Source organism: Melospiza georgiana, chromosome 24 (genome assembly GCF_028018845.1).
Source record: "Melospiza georgiana isolate bMelGeo1 chromosome 24, bMelGeo1.pri, whole genome shotgun sequence".
In the NCBI taxonomy this organism is placed as follows: Eukaryota; Metazoa; Chordata; class Aves; order Passeriformes; family Passerellidae; genus Melospiza; species Melospiza georgiana.
Genome location: NC_080453.1, coordinates 8313285 through 8331167, shown reverse-complemented (window position 1 = coordinate 8331167; position 17883 = coordinate 8313285). Strand labels below are relative to the sequence as shown.

Below are 17883 nucleotides of genomic sequence, written 5' to 3'. Positions count from 1 at the left end.
TCTCCATCCCTTGCCCCTTCCTGGCATTTGGGTTTTGGTCTCTGGGTTGCACCCCCTGCTCCCCAAGGGCTTCTGGCGTTCTGCTGGTTGTGGTGGGATTTTTAGAATTGTGCAGCTCCGTGGCTGCTCCCACCGGCACCCCTGAGAGAGGAGAGCCTTAATTAACACCGGCACTGATTGCATGAAGCAGAGAATGGCACAGCTCACCCTGGCACGGAGCAGGGTCCCATGACCACCACAGGTCACGGAGCAGGGTCCCAGCACCACAGGTCACGGAGCAGAGTCCCACCACCACAGGTCACGGAGCAGGGTCCCACCACCACAGGTCACGGAGCAGAGTCCCACCACCACGGGTCATGGAGCGGGGTCCCACCACCACGGGTCATGGAGCAGGGTCCCAGCACCACAGGTCACGGAGCAGAGTCCCACCACCACAGGTCACGGAGCAGGGTCCCACCACCACGGGTCATGGAGCAGGGTCCCAGCACCACAGGTCACGGAGCAGAGTCCCACCACCACAGGTCACCGTGGCACGGAGCGGGGTCCCACCACCCCTCTGTCCCCTCCTGGCTGCTCCATCCTCCCTGAGCATCCTCCCTGCGCTCCCAAGGATGTCCTAACCCCACACCCGCCCTTGGGGACCAGCAGCGAACCGGGCACCGAGCGGCGTCCCCAGCGCTGCCCCACCGTGTCCTGCTGGTGCCACCTTTGTCCCCATCCCCTTCCCCTCGCTCCCGGCCGTTCCGTGCCCCGGAGCGGGGCTCCCCCCCGCTTCCCCGGTATCACCGGGCGGAGCGAGCGGCGCTCGGTGCCGAAGAGGTTAACGCGTGTCCCGGTGCACGGAGAGCCCGGAGCTTCATGGGATGCCATATAAAGCGCGTTCCGCCGCGCCGGCCCCGGCTCCGGGAGCTGCCGGGACGCGCACGGAGCGGAGCCGCCGGTGCCGCCGGTGCCGCCGGTGCCATGGAGCCCCCGGGCCCCGCCGGGACGCCGGGCCGGCCCTGGGATGACGCCAAGGCTTTCTACGACAACCTGGCCCCCAAGAAGAAACCCAAATCGGTGAGAGCCCCCGCACAGCGCTCCCTGCCCGCCCCATGCCCTGCCGGGGTCTCCTCCAGGTGTCCCGGCTCCTGCGGGTCCTCATCTTCCCTGGATCCCCCCGTGGAACCCCTCGGGTGGCTGTGGGTGCCCCATCTCCTCCAGGGTCCCTCCCGGTGCCCCATCTCCTCCAGGATCTCTGGGGTCCCTCCCAGTGCCCCTCCGTTTTCCCTACGAGTTTTGGGGTCCCCTTGAGTCTCTCCACATTCCCCATCTCCTCCAGGATTTCTGGGGTCCTTCCCGGTGCCCAGTCTCCTCCGGGATCCCTCCCGGTGCCCCATTTCCCCCACGAGTTTTGGGGTCCCCTTGAGTCTCTCCATATTCCCCATTTCCTCCAGGGATCCCTCCCGGTGCCCCGTTTCCCCCACGAGTTTTGGGGTCCCCCCTTGAGTCTCTCCGTGTTCCCCATTTCCTCCAGGATTTCTGGGGTCCTTCCTGGTGCCCAATCTCCTCCAGGATCCCTCCCAGTGCCCCATTCCCTCCAGGATTTCTGGGGTCCCTCCCAGTGCCCCATTTCCTCCAGGATTTCTGGGGTCCCTCCCAGTGCCCCATTTCCTCCAGGATTTCTGGGGTCCCTCCCAGTGCCCCATTTCCTCCGCCTGTTCTGGGGTCCCCCTGAGTCTCTCCGCGTTCCCCATCTCCTCCAGGATCCCTCCCGGTTCCTCATTTCCCCCATGAGTTTTGGGGTCCCCCTGAGTGTCTCCACGTTCCCCATCTCCCCCGGGCTCTGTGGGGTCCCCACGGGGTCTCTGGTGTTTCTCTGACCCCCCATGTCCATCCAACTTCTTGGGGATGCCCCTGCTCTCCTCTCTGCAGGTGCTCCCACTCCTCCCTGGCATCCCTCGCTTTCTGGGGTCCCTCTGGGTCCCCGCAGGTCCCTGTGGCTCTCCTGGCTCCCTCCTGGGCCAGGCTGTCCTTGCAGGGTGGCCCGGTGCCCCATGAGCCGCCTGTGCCAGGGCAGGAGGCGCTGCCAGGGACAGGAGGGTGGCACTGACAGAGCCGGGGACAGCCAGGGGGTGGCACAGGGGTGGCACAGGGCTGTCGTGCCCCTGGCTGCCCCCGGAGATCAGAGGGACAGCCTGTGTTGTCTAACGAGGGCTGAGCCTGTTTTAACCACGGCAGTGCCTGGAAGTGTGTCCCGGAATGGCAGCGGGGTGATGGGGCTGGGGGCTGTGCCCGCCTGTCCCTGCCGCCTGTGAGCCCCCCCAGACACAGCCCTCGGGGCCCTGGCACCCCCAAAACTGAGGTGTGGCAGAGGCGCTGGCCTTGGTGACAGCTGGCGCCTTCTATGCTGGCACCTTCTGTGGCACCCTCCTTGCTGGCACCTTGCGTGGCAAAGCTCTGGGTGTGAGCTCCCCACGAGGGGACACCTCCAAACCCTCACTTGGGGCACCCCTTGTGCCTTCCCCTTCCCTCACCCCTGTTCCTGGCCCCTGTGCCAGCTCACCTTGCTGCTGCCTGTGCCCTCCCGGAGCAGGGGCACAGCCTGGCACGGTGGCAGGATGCAGCTCCTCGTCTTTCATGCCACGCTTTGCCCATGGATGCCAGCCCAGGCTCCTCCTCTTCCTCTCCTCGCAGCCAGCTTGCTGACCAGGGGAAACTGAGGCACGGGGGGCAGCCATGTGCTTTGCAAACCGAGATCTGGGTGCTCAAATCCTGGAGCTGGGCTGTGCCCCGTGGGGCTGGGGGTGATGCCAGGCTCTGTGCCAGCCTCTCCTGGGTGCCCTGTGGCTGTGGGCACCCAGCTCAGCTGTGCCCTATGGGCTGGGGGTGATGCCAGGCTCTGTGCCAGCCTCTCCGGGGTGCCCTGTGGCTGTGGGCAGCCAGCTCAGCTGTGCCCTATGGGCTGGGGGCGATGCCAGGCTCTGTGCCAGCCTCTCCTGGGTGCCCTGTGGCTGTGGGCACCCAGCTCAGCTGTGCCCTGTGGGGCTGGGGGTGATGCCAGGCTCTGTGCCAGCCTTTCCTGGGTGCCCTGTGGCTGTGGGCAGCCAGCTCAGCTGTGCCACCATGCCCTGGGGGCGATGCCAGGCTCTGTGCCCCTCTCCTCTGGGCGATGGGCACAGCTCAGCTGCCCTCCCACAGCCGCCAGCCCCTGATGGATGGCTGCAGGGCGCTTCCCTGCAGTATAAATAATGTTCTTGGAAATCTCCAAACCAGCCTGAACTTTAATCTGATCCCCGAGCAGGGGGCTGGCGGTGCCCGGGGCGCCTTCAGGAAATGGGGTTTGGTGTCGCTGGTCTGTCTGTCTGTCTGTCCGTCCGTCCCCCTGGCCCCACAGGAGCAGCAGAGAGCAGTGAGGTGGCAGGAGAAAAAGGTGATTTTGGGGAGCCATTGCTGGCTGGGCAATGGGTGCATGGCAAGGGGCGTTCCTGCTCTGCAGTGGTCGCAGCTCCTGCCAGGGAGGTCAGCAATGAGACCTGTCACCCTTCAGCAATGCTGGAAATGTCCCCAGCCTCCCTGGTGACAGTGGGAGCTGGTGTTCTGCTGGCTCCCTTCCTCTGGGCACCCTTTGGGACCCATCCCTCTCGCCCTTGTGTGGTTTTTGGGATGCTGGAGTGGGGGATAATGCTTGACCGTGGAGCAAACCTTTCCTCTTCCCTTTCCATGACCAAAAATCCTGTGAATATTGAATTAATCACGAGGATTTGGTGTTCTGCAGCATCCAGGGAAGTGCCCAGAATTCCTGCAGGATTTTAGGATGGAGTTGGGTGCAGCCAAAAGGATCCAGGGATGCAGAATGGGGTCCCCAATGTGGCTCCTCCAGATGTGGCAGTGGAGATGCTGGGTTTGGGTGGCACTGTGGGCACCTCTGGCTCTCATGGGTGGGATAGCACAGCCCCTCTGCACATCCTGGGAGCCTCTGGGATTTCCAAATGTGTGCCTCTAATCCTTGGGGGGCCGCTGGGGATTTAGTGATTAGAGCAGCGATTTAAAGGCTGCCAGCTGTTGGATCTGCAGGCAGAAAATTGGGCTGTTCCCAGTCGCTCCTGAAATACACCTTCACCCCAAAACTGGGGGGGTTCAGGCTGGGCTTTGCACTCAGTGGAGCTGGAGCCTGCTGGAAAGGTGTTTTTGCACTTCTCAGGTGGGGTTTGGGCCTTGTGGAGCTCCTGGAGCTGTGCCAGTGGCTGATGCTCCTCTGGCACATCCCTGGGTGTCCCTCCTGTTTGGCTGACCCTAAGGATGGGCCCAGGGTTGGGATGGGACCTTCCTCACACCCTGTTCACGCTTAAACCCATCATTAATCTATTGCTCAAGGTTCAGGAGGGGCTGGATCTGACCTTCCCATGGGGAGGAAGAGGAGCTCACCACGAATCCCCAGATTCAGTTGGATTTGTCTGAGCAGAGCCTGGGCTGGTGCTGGATGAGCTTTCAGTGACCTTGGCTGGCCTTGGATGATGCTTTGAGGGGAAAACAGAGTTTGTGATTCAGCCCAAAGCCTGCAGGGCAGAGGAGGAGGCTGCGGTGGGATGGGGGCTGTGGGACCAAGCCCACCCCCTCCCATGCACACATTTCCTCTTGCAAAAGAATATTTGCCTTGAAACATCTCAGTCTCTGGGGGAAAAGCGGGGTTGGGTGGGCTGTTAGCAGCACTCGGAGGGAGGGTTTGAGGTGCTGTGGTTCCTGAGGCTTTTTAAAGCTCATTTTGGAGCGCTGCAGTGACCATCTGCAGCACTAATGGGGACGGAGAGGCATCCAAGCAACCTCGAGGAGGGAACGCTTCCAAACGAAATCCACTTCAAAGAAACGTCAAAAATGCAGATTCCCTCCTCGCAGCGCAGAATCGCCTCGTTTTCCCGAATGTCAGCATTTCCCAGGGAGCAGCAGGGCTGGGAGCTGCCTTAGCACACCCGGGTGAGACTTTTCCTGCCCCGGGTGCTGCACAAGGTGCAAATCTTCCTTGGCAGGATCCCGTTCCCAGAGCTGCCTGCCCTCTGGGGCTCCAGCTGCCCACGCCTGGAGCTCGGGGTTATTTTTATTGCTGTGTTTATTGCCTCCTCAATGAACCTCCCCGAGGGCTGGTGCCTTTCAGGGGTGGGGAAGGGACCTTGGGCAGCCAGGGCTGTTGTGCAAGGTGTGTGTGTTGAGGAGAGAGGGAGATGGAAATTCCCTCTGGGCACCCCAAGCTTGGATTGTGGCCCCAAATATCCTTCTCACCCCTCAGAACACACCTCAGTGCTGTTATATCTGGGCTGCTGAGCTGTGTTCTGTCCTGGGAATCTGAACCAGGCTGACCCCTGTCCAGGATCAGGGAGCAAACACACCTGGAAGATTTCCTGCCCACCCAGCGCTGCAGGGACTCTGGAGCAGCAGGGCTCCAGCTAATGGCCGGATGTCCCAAGGCCTTTCAGAGTTATTAATATTTTCAGCTAATAAATGGCCCATGACGCCAGGGTTATTAATTAATGAGCTGAAGTGCCAAGGCTTGGCCTGTGACCAGTTAATGGCTGACACTCCTTGGGGACCTGGCTGTGGTTCAGTGCTGGTGTCATGGGTCAGGTCCTGTCTGTCCTGGGGGGGTTGTTCCCCTGCTTTCCTAAAAGAGCCACTTCCAGAAGGGACCTGATGGCCTGAAAATGCTGTGGGAGAGGGATCCCTGTGCCCACACTGATCTTCTCAGCCCCAGCTAATCTGGGTCTCATCCTAATGCCCGCTGTTTAATCGCTTTGCTGGGGATTTGGGGGATTTTGGGAGTGGATGCAGCCTCTGGAGAGGTGCCTGGGATGGATCTGGTGCTGGGAATCTCCTGGAGGCTCCCACTGACTCATCCCTGGGTGGGGCTGCGGGCAGAGCCAGCCCAGTGTGGATGGGGCAGCCTGGCCCTGGCAAAGTTCAGCCCCGGGCAGGGTGGGAGCTTGAACTTTGGAGCACCTGGAGGAGACACCCTCCACCCTGAGCAAACGGCATTGCCAGAGGATTACTCACGGCACAGAGGATCCTGGAAGGCACCCAGGAGCAGGGGTGAGGTGTTCCTGCAGTGTTCACTGCCAGGATTTCTCAGAGAGCCCCCCCCAAGCCCTGTCCTGCTCGCTGGACATCCCTATAGGGGACAGGACTCTCTGTGCCACTGTCCCTCTGTAGGATTTGCTGTCCTGGCAGCCAGGATTGCTCACTGTAATTAGTGATTAACTTATTTTTGTGCTTGCGAGCGAGTGATGGGGATTAACAGGGGACAGAGGGAGGATGGGTGAGGGTCAAGATGAGCTTGACTTTCCCTCTGTCCCCGCTGAGTCCCTCTGGAGGCGCCTCCTTGGCTTCAGCTGGAGGAGGTTTTGGATTTGACTTTTGGATGGAGCCCTCAAACATCAATAATAATGACTCATAAATCCTTGCCTGCACCACCTGTTTGTCGTGTTCCCACCCACAATGGCTGTATCAAGTGTTTGGAGGAGCTGAGCTGGCGCGGGCTGTTTGTCACATCTGGACGGCGTCACGGGATGCGGATCTGGCTCAGCGCGCCCCGCTCCTGCCTGGGGGGTGGGAAAAGCCACAAATTCCATCTGCACGGCCCTCAGCAGCTCCTCCTGGGCTCTGCACGGGGGCTGGGAGCCTGCATGCAGCGGGAGGGCTCGGCAGGGGGATCTGAGGCGTCCCAGATGTGTGGGGATGCAGCGTCAGGGCTTTGTGACAGTGCTCACAGGGGTCTGAGGGTGAGGGAAGAGATGAGGATCTGACTCCGTGTTTCAGAAGGCTGATTTATTATTTCATGATATATATTATATTAAAACCGTACTAAAAGAATAGAAGAAAGGATTTCATCAAAAGGCTGGCTAAGAATAGAATAGGAAAGAATGATAACACAGGCTTGTGGCTCGGACTCTGTCTGAGCCATCTCACTGTGACTGGCCATTAATTAGAAACATTCACCATGGGCCAATCCCATATGCACCTGTTGCATTCCACAGCAGCAGATAATCATTGTTTACATTTTGTTCCTGGAGCCTCTCAGCTTCTCAGGAGGAAAAATCCATAGGAAAGGATTTTCCATTAAAGATGTCTGCGACAGGGCTTCATCTGTTGAAGCTCTGGGATGCAGCCGCTCTGTTGTTCTCCAAATAATTTCAGAGGTGTCACGCACCTCGTGGCCTTTCATGCTGGGAGATCCACCTGGGGGCTGCCTCCCTGATTTGTCCCTCCCTGATTTGTCCCTCCCTGATTTGTCCCTGTGCCCGCAGCCCAAACCTGAGAACGCCATCACCATCGCCGTGTCCTCGCGGGCGCTGTTCCGCATGGAGGAGGAGCAGAAGATCTACACGGAGCAGGGCGTGGAGGCCTATGTGAAATACCAGCTGGACCACGAGAATGAGCCCTTCCTCCCTGGGGCTGCCTTCCCCTTCGTCAAGGTGAGCAGCCACAGCTCCCCAGAAATTCTGGGGAAGGGGCAGAGCTCATATAGGCCAGGATGGATGTGCTGTTTCCAGGGCTGGATTTTCCATCCTGAGCCCAAGAATTGAACAAATCATCTCCTTGGATCACATTTAAAGCTTCCCTTTAGGGGAATTGTCTTTTTTTTTTTTTTTTTTTGTAATTATGATTATTATTGCAATTTATTTATTCTTGTAAATTGGCTGAGTTTAGCCTTGCTCCTGAGTCGGCCAATTTCTAATTTTGACGTGTTGAAATGAGGCGTTTCAAACTTGAAAATTATTTTCTAACTCCTGTAGCAGTGCAGTTTTGGGTGCTGGAGCCTGTTCCCAAAAAATAGATTAATCAGCTCAGTGGGACGAGACTTGTTTGTGATTGCTTGAAAAACACTTGTCTGTAACTTGGAGCTAATTCATCCTCGTTTAATAACTGCAAACCTTTTGTGTTTAAAAACAGAGGAGTGGCTAGGTGGAAATTTCCCCCCTCCCTTAAAATGAATCTATTTTTTCCCAGCTGATGTCAGCTTGGCTCGGGGTGTATTTGAGGTGGGGATTTTGGTCACCAGGAGTGTTCTGTTGGTGGAAAGGGACGAGCACCACACCTGCTGGGGCTGGTCAGATGTGTGAATTTGGTGACCAGGAGTGTTCTGTTGATGGAAAGGGGTGAGCACCACACCTGGGGCTGGCCAGATGTGTGAATTTGGTGACCAGGAGCGTTTTGTTGATGGAAAGGGGTGAGCACCACATCTGGGGCTGGCCAGATTTGTGGATTTGGTGACCAGGAGTGTTCTGTTGATGGAAAGGGGTGAGCACCACATCTGGGGCTGGTCAGATGTGTGGATTTGGTGACCAGGAGTGTTTTGCTGGGTGGGAAGGGGGTCAGGGCCGTGCCTGGGGGGCCTGGCTGACACCCAGCCCCTCTCCCCGTGGTGCTGCAGGCTCTGGAGGCAGTGAATGCTCAGCTCCGTGAGCTCTACCCCGACAGCGAGGAGCTCTTCGACATCGTCCTCATGACCAACAACCACGCCCAGGTTGGGGTTCGCTTGATCAACAGCATCAACCACTACGGTGAGATGGGGACACAGCTGGCCTTGGTGGCTTTTGGGTGGTGGCGTTGCTGGGCACCAAGAAAAGGAGATGTTTTCTCCTAGTTTTTATATTTTTCCTGGATTTTCTGGGTGTTGGCAGGTGGGGAGGAGCTCTGGGTGCTGGCCCTGCTGTTGGGCAGCAGAACCAAAATTAACTTCCAGCACCAGGGCTGGGTTTGGGGGGCAGCCAGGCTCACCCCGGGGTCCCTCTTGCCCCCAGATCTGTTCATCGAGAGGTTCTGCATGACGGGAGGGAACAGCCCCATCTGTTACCTCAAGGCCTATCACACCAACCTCTACCTCTCCTCTGATGCAGAGAAAGTGAGTGGGGCCATTGAAGAGGGTGAGTCTGGGGTCCAGCTCAGGGGAAGGGCAGTGGGGGGAGCCTGGAGCCCTCAGGGGGTTGATCCCAGGAAGGATAACTCCAATTTCCATGTCCCTAATCCAACATTAACCTCGCCCCACATCGCTGACGCTCCAAAGAGCCTCCAGTTTCCATAGAAATGAGCCTTTCCTTCAGCTCTCCTGAGGCAAAGGCGGTGTTTTTCCTCCTTAATTCTTGTATGCAAAGGGTGATTTGTCACCTGGGGGGTTTGTTCTTGCCGTGGAAACTCCCGGGGCCAAGCTGCAGGTGCTCCCGCTCGCGTCTCCTCGCGGCGCTTTGCTCCCGGCCCGTCGTGTTTTGCTCTGCTCCTGGTGGCTGAGCCCCGAGGACGGATCCTTGGATAACTGCCACCTCCTGCCTCACCCTCAGGGATTGCTGCAGCCACCATCTTCAGCCCCAGCAGGGACCTGGAGGTGTCGGAGAAGCAGCTGAGGGTGGCGTTCGACGGGGACGCCGTGCTCTTCTCGGATGAGTCGGAGCAGATCGTGAAGGCTCACGGCCTGGACATGTTCTTTGAGCACGAAAAGGCCCACGAGAACAAACCCCTGGCACAGGTACAGCTGGGCTGAGGGCTGGAAAAGGCTCTGGGAGAGAGGCAGCCCTCATGGGATGCTCCAGACTCTGGGATCAAGCCACAGTGGGGTGCGAGGCTGTGACTGTGTTCACAGGGGTCTGAGGATAAGATGAGGATCTGACTCCATGTTTCAGAAGGCTTGATTTATTATTTTATGATATATATTATGTTAGAACTATACTGAAAGAATAGAAGAAAGGATTTCATCAGAAAGCTGGCTAAGAATAGAATAGGAAAGAATGATAACAAAAGTTTGTGGCTCAGGCTCTCTGTCCAAGCCAGCTGACTGAGTTTGGCCATTAATTAGAAACAACCACATGAGACCAATCCCAGATTTACCTGTTGCATTCCACAGCAGCAGATAATCATTGTTTGCATTTTGTTCCTGGAGCCTCTCAGCTTCTCAGGAGGAAAAATCCTAAGGAAAGGATTTTTCATAAGAGATGTCTGCGACACTGGGTGGTGGCGCAGGGGGTGGTTCGGGGTCGGCTCACAGAGTGATGACAGGAACCTGCTGATTAAAAAGCTGACCAAAGATTCCTCGCTCCTTCAGGGCCCCCTGAAGGGCTTCCTGGAGGCGCTGGGCAAGCTGCAGAAGAAGTTCTACTCCAAGGGGCTGAGGCTGGAGTGCCCCATCCGCACGTACCTGGTGACGGCGCGCAGCGCGGCCAGCTCGGGCGCCCGCGCCCTAAAGACTCTGCGCAGCTGGGGCCTGGAGACGGACGAGGCTCTGTTCCTGGCGGGGGCTCCCAAGGGCCCTCTGCTCAGGAAGATCAGGCCCCACATCTTCTTCGACGACCAGATGTTCCACGTGGAGGGGGCGCAGGAGATGGGCGCCGTGGCCGCCCACGTGCCCTACGGCGTGGCGCAGAAGCACGGGCGGCCGGCGCAGGACAAGCAGCAGACCCCGAACAGCAAATAGTGGGGTTGGGCTGGGGGGATCCCCCAAAGCCCAGCAAGGACCTCATCCCGCGAGCCAGGCTCCCTGCTCGTGCAGGGAATGTTTGTTATGGGAGTGGGGGCTCATTTTCCCCGGGTTAGGGGCAGGGGAGAGGAGGGAAATGTTCCTGGTGCCTCTGTTTGCTGCTGCTGCTGCTCCTCCTCGTGGGGCTGGGGGCTCCTCTGTGCCAGGAGGTGTTTTCCCACTTTATCTGTGCACTCTGCACTTGCTTCGGGCAAAAACCCCTCGAGGATGGGTCTGCCTTGTGTGGAATCTTTGTGCCAGGCAGGTTTAACCTATTTATTTTAACCTATTTATTTAAAACCCCTAGTGACTCCCAAAGCCTTCTGGCTTTCCCCAGCAAATGTTTAGGCTGAGCTGGAAAATTGGGAGCACTCGGAAGCCTTCCAAGCAGCTTTGAAACAAAATTTTATCCCTTTGAACTGGAATTAAACCATGGTATTGTTCCTTCACAGCCCCAGCTGCTGCTCCCCAACCAGAAAATACTCAGTGTCTGTCCTTTCACCAAGATTTTGCCAGCTTAAATTTGGAAAAATAGAAACAAATACTTAACATACTTAAAAAAAAAAAAAAATCCTGTTTCCTGCTTGGAACTTTGGGCTGGTGTATTGCTGGCCCAGGTTTTTATATTTGGGTTTCACACTTGCATGATTTAGCACTTAAAACTAATAATCTCAGTGAGCATGCAAAGCCCAGCTTGTGCAAGGGCTGCAGACACATGCCCAGGGCTTGAATTAAGTTAAAAGCAGGCCTTGATATATTAGGGACATCATTTGAAGTCCATTTAGGTAAATCTGCACAGAATTTCAGCCTGGGGATTTCAATTAAAGGATTTTTTCCCTCCCTTTCCAGGCTGAGCCCATATGAGTTGATAATCTTTTTCTCCTCAGCTTCTTAAAACCTCTGGTGTTTCCTAAAATAGACACCTCTGTTAGCGATGCTGTGAGAGAACCAAATCTCTGATTAAAAAAACAGGATGGGAAATCAATGGGAGAGAAAGTGGTGTGAAAATCACACTGACATTTCTGCTCAAAGCCCTGTTGTCCCAAAGGAGGAAAGGAAAGATTTTTTTTTTTCCCTCGTGGGTTTTTCTTTTCCTCTATTTTTTTGGGGTTTTTTTTTTGCACGACATCCCATGGCTGAGCAGGAAGGGTGCTGAATATTATCAGCCAGTTTTCTACAAATGTCACGGGCTGAAATTTTCCAAGCTGTGTGTCTGGCTCTTTCCAGGGAGGTTTCAGCGCAGACAGTGAGGCTGGAGCTGGAGTTGTCACCCTTTTGAGGAATATGTAAATAACCAAGCTGGTGATGCCTTCAGTGGCTCGGGAGATTTTTCTCATTGCACTAAATCCTGCTCTAGCAGTGAAAAGCAAATTGCACTTTTTTCCCCCCACCACACACACAAAAAAATCCTTTGGCAGGCTGTTAGCTGTCACATCTGGGCGACAAACACCTCGGAGGAAGGTCTGAAATCCAAACAAACAAACGAAAAGTCTTGGGAGAAAGCAGTTTCTGAGTGTCACATCCGCCAGCACTCAGGTTTATGGAGAGGTCTTGTCTTTTTTAATGTGGTTTTGGGACCTGAGCTGGATCCTGGAGCCCTTTCTGGCCGCTGGGAGGGGGAGCCCAGCCAGTAAACATTTCCAAGGTGTTTCCTGAAGGTGGTGGAAGCCCAGCCAAGCCCAGCTGGTGCAGGGGAGAGGATGTTGCAGGGGGAATGGGATTGCCCTGGGCAGCAGGGCAGGGTGCCAGAGGGGCTGGGGACAGGGGCATGTGTCTGTGGGACGGTCCAGAGGTGATGCTGCTGCTGGCAGGAGGAGATGGATGCCCAGGGAAGCATTGGGTTGTGGTTTTGGGGTAGAACCCTGGATTTTAGCAGATTCCTGGGGTCAGGCTTTTAGCGACCCTGCTTTGGGTCCTGCTGCTGCCAGGGCAGTTTGGGAGCTCCTTGGGGGATGTGGGGCTCAGGAATGGATCCCAGGTGAGCAGACCCTCCCCAAATCCTCCTTGAGGTGCACAAGAAGCTGGGTACAGGTTTTAGTGCCCCTGCTTTGGGTTTTTGTGCTGACAGGGCAGTCTGGGGGCTCTCTGGGAGATGTGGGGCTCAGGAATGGATCCCAGGTGAGCCAGACCTCCCCACATCCCCCCCAAGCAGGGAGGATTTTCCATTCCCACCACGGCTGGCTGCCCCTTTTGCTTTTATCCACGTGGCTTCCTCTGGTTTTGTTTTTTATTTTTTCCTCCTCCATCGCTACAACTGGAAGACAAGGACTTGCTGTTTGTGCACTTCCCTGGGGCTGGGGAGTGTCCCTGGGGTCACCCCCTTCTCCCACAGGGTTCTGCCTCCCCTGCTGTCCTGGCTGGCAACTGGGCTTTTCCTGCTGTGTGTTGTTGCTGTGGATTTCACTTCATTGTGCCACCCCTCCGGTGGTTTTTTGCCATGTAAATGGGATCCCTCGGGGTGTTTTTCCATAATAAACCGTGTTGGTCCCAGCCCTGCTCCCACAATGAGTGTTTGGCTCCCTGCTTGGGACCTCCCAGGTTTTTTTATGGTGATGGGGCAGAAGGAAAAAGGGGGTTTAAGGGAATTCAGAAAATGTGATTCAAGCTGCTGCTTTGGGGCTGGAGAGCTGTGGGATTCCAGGGGTGGGATGTGCTGTGATCCAAACACCTCACTGTGCTTCGTGAGCAGCCTTTGTGGGGCACCTGGGCTCGTGGTGGATAAAAATACAGCTTGGCAGGAGGCTTTTGTCAGCTTGATCTTCTCCCAGCCAACAGGTGGGAGGCAGCACAGGCTCAGCAGAGGAGATTTGTGAGATTTATGGCTGCTGAAGCCCCAGCTCCATCCACTGCAGCTCCTCCCTGCCAGTCAGGGGAACAGATGGACCGAGGGGAAGCAGCAAATTCTCCATCCATCACCAAATATAGCCAAGGAATGTCCTGGGGCAGCATCCCTGCTCTGGGTGTTCATTTAAGGGATGGATGGATGGATGGATGGATGGATGGATGGCCCTCAGCGTGTTCCTGCCTCCCCCAAACCCATCCCCAACCCTGCTGTGCTCTTCCACCAGATGCTTGGAGGGGAAAAAAAAAAAAGAAAAATAAATTTTAAAAAAAGAGAAATAAATCAAATTCCAGCGCAGATGACGCACCAGGGAAAGCCAGGTGTGTCCATGCAGCCCTGGAAGGTTGGGATGCCCACAGCAAAACCAAAAACTGCAAGGACAACCCCAAGGCCTTGGTTGTGAGACGCTGAGGGACAGGGGGAGCTTTGTGCAGGTTGATTTGGGATTTGCTGCAAGGACAACCCCAAGCCCTTGGTTCTGAGACATGAGGGACAGGGGGAGCTTTGTGCAGGTGGATTTGGGATTTGCTGCAAGAACAACCCCAAGCCCTTGGTTCTGAGACATGAGGGACAGGGGCAGCTTTGTGCAGGTGGATTTGGGATTTGCTGCAAGCCTGAGGTTTTGATTCTGCTGCCTGTCTTCCAAGCTTTTCCCTTGATCAGGCATGGCAGGGCTTTGCAGTGCTTTGAAATGAAGCCCGTGGAGGAGGAGGAGGAGGAGGAGGCAGAGCTGGTGGGAATTATGCTGCCACTCAGCAATTGTCAGCACAGATGTTCCCGAGGTAATCACCACCCCGAATAGCTGAGCTGCTGCTCGTGACAAATTCAGGATTTAACCCCCAGAAACTCGTGGGGTGTGTTGAGAGAGTGGGACAGCCCTGGTGAGCGTGGCAGGGAGGTTGGGCAGAGCCTGGGCTCTGCTCTCCTGGTCCTCTGTGGGCACCAGGGGAGTTGTGCCACGTCCCTGCCTCAGTTTCCCCCATCAGCGTGGCAGGATCGTGGAATCCCAGACTGGTTTGGGAAGGGAACTTGAAGATCACCCAGTGCCACTTAAAGATCACCCAGTGCCACTCCCTGCCATGGGCAGGGACACCTCCCACTGTCCCAGGGTGCTGCAAGCCCAGTCCAACCTGGCCTTGGACGCTTCCTAGGATGGTGAATCCAAATTTGATGAATGATCAGAGGATGATTGCAGCTCCTTAGGGAGGGAAAGCAGAAACCCAGGAGTGCTCTGGAGTGCAGTGGAACCCCTGCAGATCCTGGTCACACAAATACAGGCCTGTCCTGTGGCCCAGCTGGGAATTCCTCTGCGGTTTTACACCCTCCCTGGAAAGCAGAATAGGCACCAACAACCCCGAGCAGGAGCCTGCAGGATAAAATGTCAGTGCAGGGGAGCTGGTGACAGGGTGACAGAAACACCCAGAGCTGGAGGGACAGATAAGGGGACCTGCAGGCAGGAGAACAAGCAAAGGGCACTCGCTATCAGCGCCGCTGGGGCCATGCCAGGGTTAGAGCAGCCCGACCATCTCGTCCCTTCAACACTGCTATTTTTGGCCATGCTTGCTGACACCTCTGTCACCAGCACCTAAAATGGTCCCCTCAGAGCACAGCCAGGGCCACCGAGGGAGCTGTGACCCAACGGAGCCTCCCTGCCAAGAGGCAGCTCCGGGCTGGGCCAGCTCCTCCGGAGATGCTCTCTGGTGAGTTCTGCTGTTAATTCAGCCCTGAGATAGGTGAAAAGTCTCTGTTTCGAAGAATGAATCGGAGTTCTTCAGTTTTCGGTCTCAGAGCTGCTTATCCAAAAATAAATTATATATTTATATAAATACAAACAATATATATTATTTATTATATATTATATATTATATATTATATATTATATATTATTAATTATATATTATATATTATATATTATATATTATATATTATATATTATATATTATATATTATACATTACATATAATATACAATATATTATATATTATATATTATACATTATATATTATATATTATATATTATATTATATATTATATATTATATATTATATATTATATATTATATATTAATATATACTATATTTTATATAGTATTATATAGTCTATATTATATATTACATATTATAAAATAAACGATATATTTATATATATTTATATATTCATACGATATATTTATATATTCATACAAATAAAATTTATTATTTGTATTTATTATTTATTATTCAATGTTTGTTATTAATATTTAATTTCTTAATTAGTAATTACTCTTAATATTTATTATTACTACTAATAATTTAGAATTTAATTATATATTATTATTTATATATTACTGTTGTTTATCTTATCTGTAAAAATTTTTCCCCTGTCCAGCCGAAGTCTGCTCAGCAGGACAGCCAGAGGCACTGTGACCACCCTCTTTATCCTTTTGTCTCTTTATACTCCAAACTACCTGTACAATATTTACAATTACTTTCCAATACCTATCACCTGTGTTAGACAGTGCACTTCTACTCCAAACCAATCCTAAAGTGCCAACATCACGGCAGAAGATGGAGGTAGAGAAATGTTCTCCATTTTCTGCAGTTATACGTATGTTTATATGTTCTACGTAGTTTGTAGTATAAAAGGACAACACAGAGAGTGCCTGTGGCTGCCCTGCTGAGCAGAAAGAAAATTTTATAGATAAGAATTCAAGACCGAAAAGTGAAGAGTCCAGACTCTCCTCTCTCGAAGCAGAGACACCCTGCACACCTGGGGGCAGCAATTAACAACCAAAACCCGAGAGGGCTGGAGCCACAGAGCAATCCCACCCTGCTCCCCTGCCCGGACATCCCCTTTTAGGAAAAACTGCTTCATTTTCCCAGCTCTGCCCGCGGAGATCTGTCCGTCCTTGCGCTCTCCCATTCCTGCAGGGACGGCTCCGTTACCGGGGCTGCATTCAAAGCTCTGCTGGCAGCGCTCTGCCGGATGGGGCCGTGCCATGATCACCCCTGGGGGCACAGCAGAGCAGAGCAGGGGGGTCTCAGGACCCTCTGGGGCTGCAGGAGAGCTGGAGAGGGGTTTGGGCAAGGGCATGGAGCGATAGGGTGAGGGAGAACGGGTTTAAACTGAAGAAATGTCGATTTAAATTGGATATTGGGAATAAACCCTTCCCTCTGAGGGTGGTCAGGCCCTGGCATTGGTTGCGCAGAGAAGCTGAGGATGCCAGGGAGGATAAATGAGGGAAAATCTGCTCCTAATGCACAATGAGGGAAGCTGTGCTGATTTTTGGTGGGAATTGGAGCACGAGTGGGCATTGCCGGGATTCGGGTCCATCCTGATGGGGATGGCTTTGCCCCAGGGATGGGGACGGGGACGGGGACAGGGACAGTTGTGGTGCTGAGCAGGTGCCACGAGAGGGCGTGGAGGGCTGCGAGTGCCACCAGAGGTGACCTGGTGCCCGACGTCCCCTCCTCGGTGCCCTGATGGCATCCCCGCCTTCCCCGGTGCCACCTGGCGCGCTCCTTCCCTTCAGGTGCGTGTCTGGGGGCTGTGAACGGGCATCTGAGCCCCCGGAATGTGCTTGAAGCCCACCCAAGCTGGGCACGCAGAGATTTTTTTTCCTCGGTGCCAATTCTGGCATGGGACACACACCCTTGTCAGGCGCTTTGTCACCCAGGATGACCCGGCTGTGGGGCCGCCCCACATGGCAGGGGTGGGGTGATGGGGGCTTGTCCTGCTGGCTGCACAAACAGCCCTCCTCCTCCTCCTCCTCCTCCTCCTCCTCCTCCTCCAGGTGCGGCTGGGAATCATTAGGAGCTCTCTGCGCCGGCTGAGTGTGGGAACTGGAAGGGAAAGCTGCAGAGAGGCCTTCTTTCATCTCCCCACTCCCTCCTCCCCCCGTGTCTGCCAAGCCTGGCTTCCTTTTGAATCCTTTAGCTTGTGCCAAGCGAGGGAGAGCAGGAGGAGGGGGGGAAGAAAGAGAAAAAGGGGAAAAAAAAAAAAAAGCAGCAACAACCACAGGAATGTGTCCAGGGATCTGGCTTCATTCAGGCTCTGAGCCCTGAATACCCCGGCTCCACTTGGGGAGCTGGAGGGAGGCAGCAGCGGGAAAACAAACAGGGAAGGGCTGTGAGGTGGGGACAAATCAGGGAGGGGGACGCGTCCCCTGCATGGCACCAGGAGCGAGGGTGGCACAGGTGCCACCATGCTGGGAGCAGAGCTGCCATGTCTGGGTGAATCCTGGCTGTGCTCCATCCCGGGATGGGGACACGGTGCCCACCCCATGCACATCCCACCACCCTGGGGACGGTTCCCAGCCCACCCACACCCCGCCAGGGCTGCTGCCAGGGGAGCCTGGGAGAGCCTTTCCTCCACCACATGGGGAGAAGGATGGTTTTTGACTCGCTGCCGACTTTATTCCCAGCAAATTAATAATTTCCTCTTGTGGCAGCAGCGCTGGCCCGAGCGTGTGCGCGCTGGTGGCTCCCGCTGCCCTCCCGGAGGCTCCGTGCACTTCCCTCCATCCCCATCCCCATCCCCAGCTGGGCTCCCTCCAGCTGTGCAGGGCTGTCAGATCCAGCCCAGCTGT

General features: G+C 55.2%; 1 protein-coding gene across 1 annotated transcript; it reads left to right on the top strand.

Annotated features, from left to right (window-relative positions):
- Positions 1 to 944: 944 nt before the first annotated feature.
- Positions 945 to 12964, top strand: NT5C1A (5'-nucleotidase, cytosolic IA). The gene is made up of 6 exons (XM_058040219.1): positions 945 to 1059; positions 7275 to 7442; positions 8402 to 8531; positions 8772 to 8894; positions 9306 to 9490; positions 10064 to 12964. Exons 1-6 carry the CDS (start codon positions 964 to 966, stop codon positions 10430 to 10432), a joined length of 1071 nt encoding a protein of 356 aa, XP_057896202.1. The 5' UTR covers positions 945 to 963; the 3' UTR covers positions 10433 to 12964.
- The last annotated feature ends 4919 nt before the right edge of the window (positions 12965 to 17883 follow it).

Excerpts from the sequence above, each read along its gene's own strand:
- NT5C1A (XM_058040219.1), top strand. The coding sequence starts at position 964 with ATGGAGCCCCCGGGCCCCGCCGGGACGCCGGGCCGGCCCTGGGATGAC. Across the intron at positions 8,532-8,771 it reads CAACAGCATCAACCACTACG|ATCTGTTCATCGAGAGGTTC; the intron begins GTGAGATGGGGA and ends TCTTGCCCCCAG. Across the intron at positions 8,895-9,305 it reads GAGTGGGGCCATTGAAGAGG|GGATTGCTGCAGCCACCATC; the intron begins GTGAGTCTGGGG and ends CCTCACCCTCAG.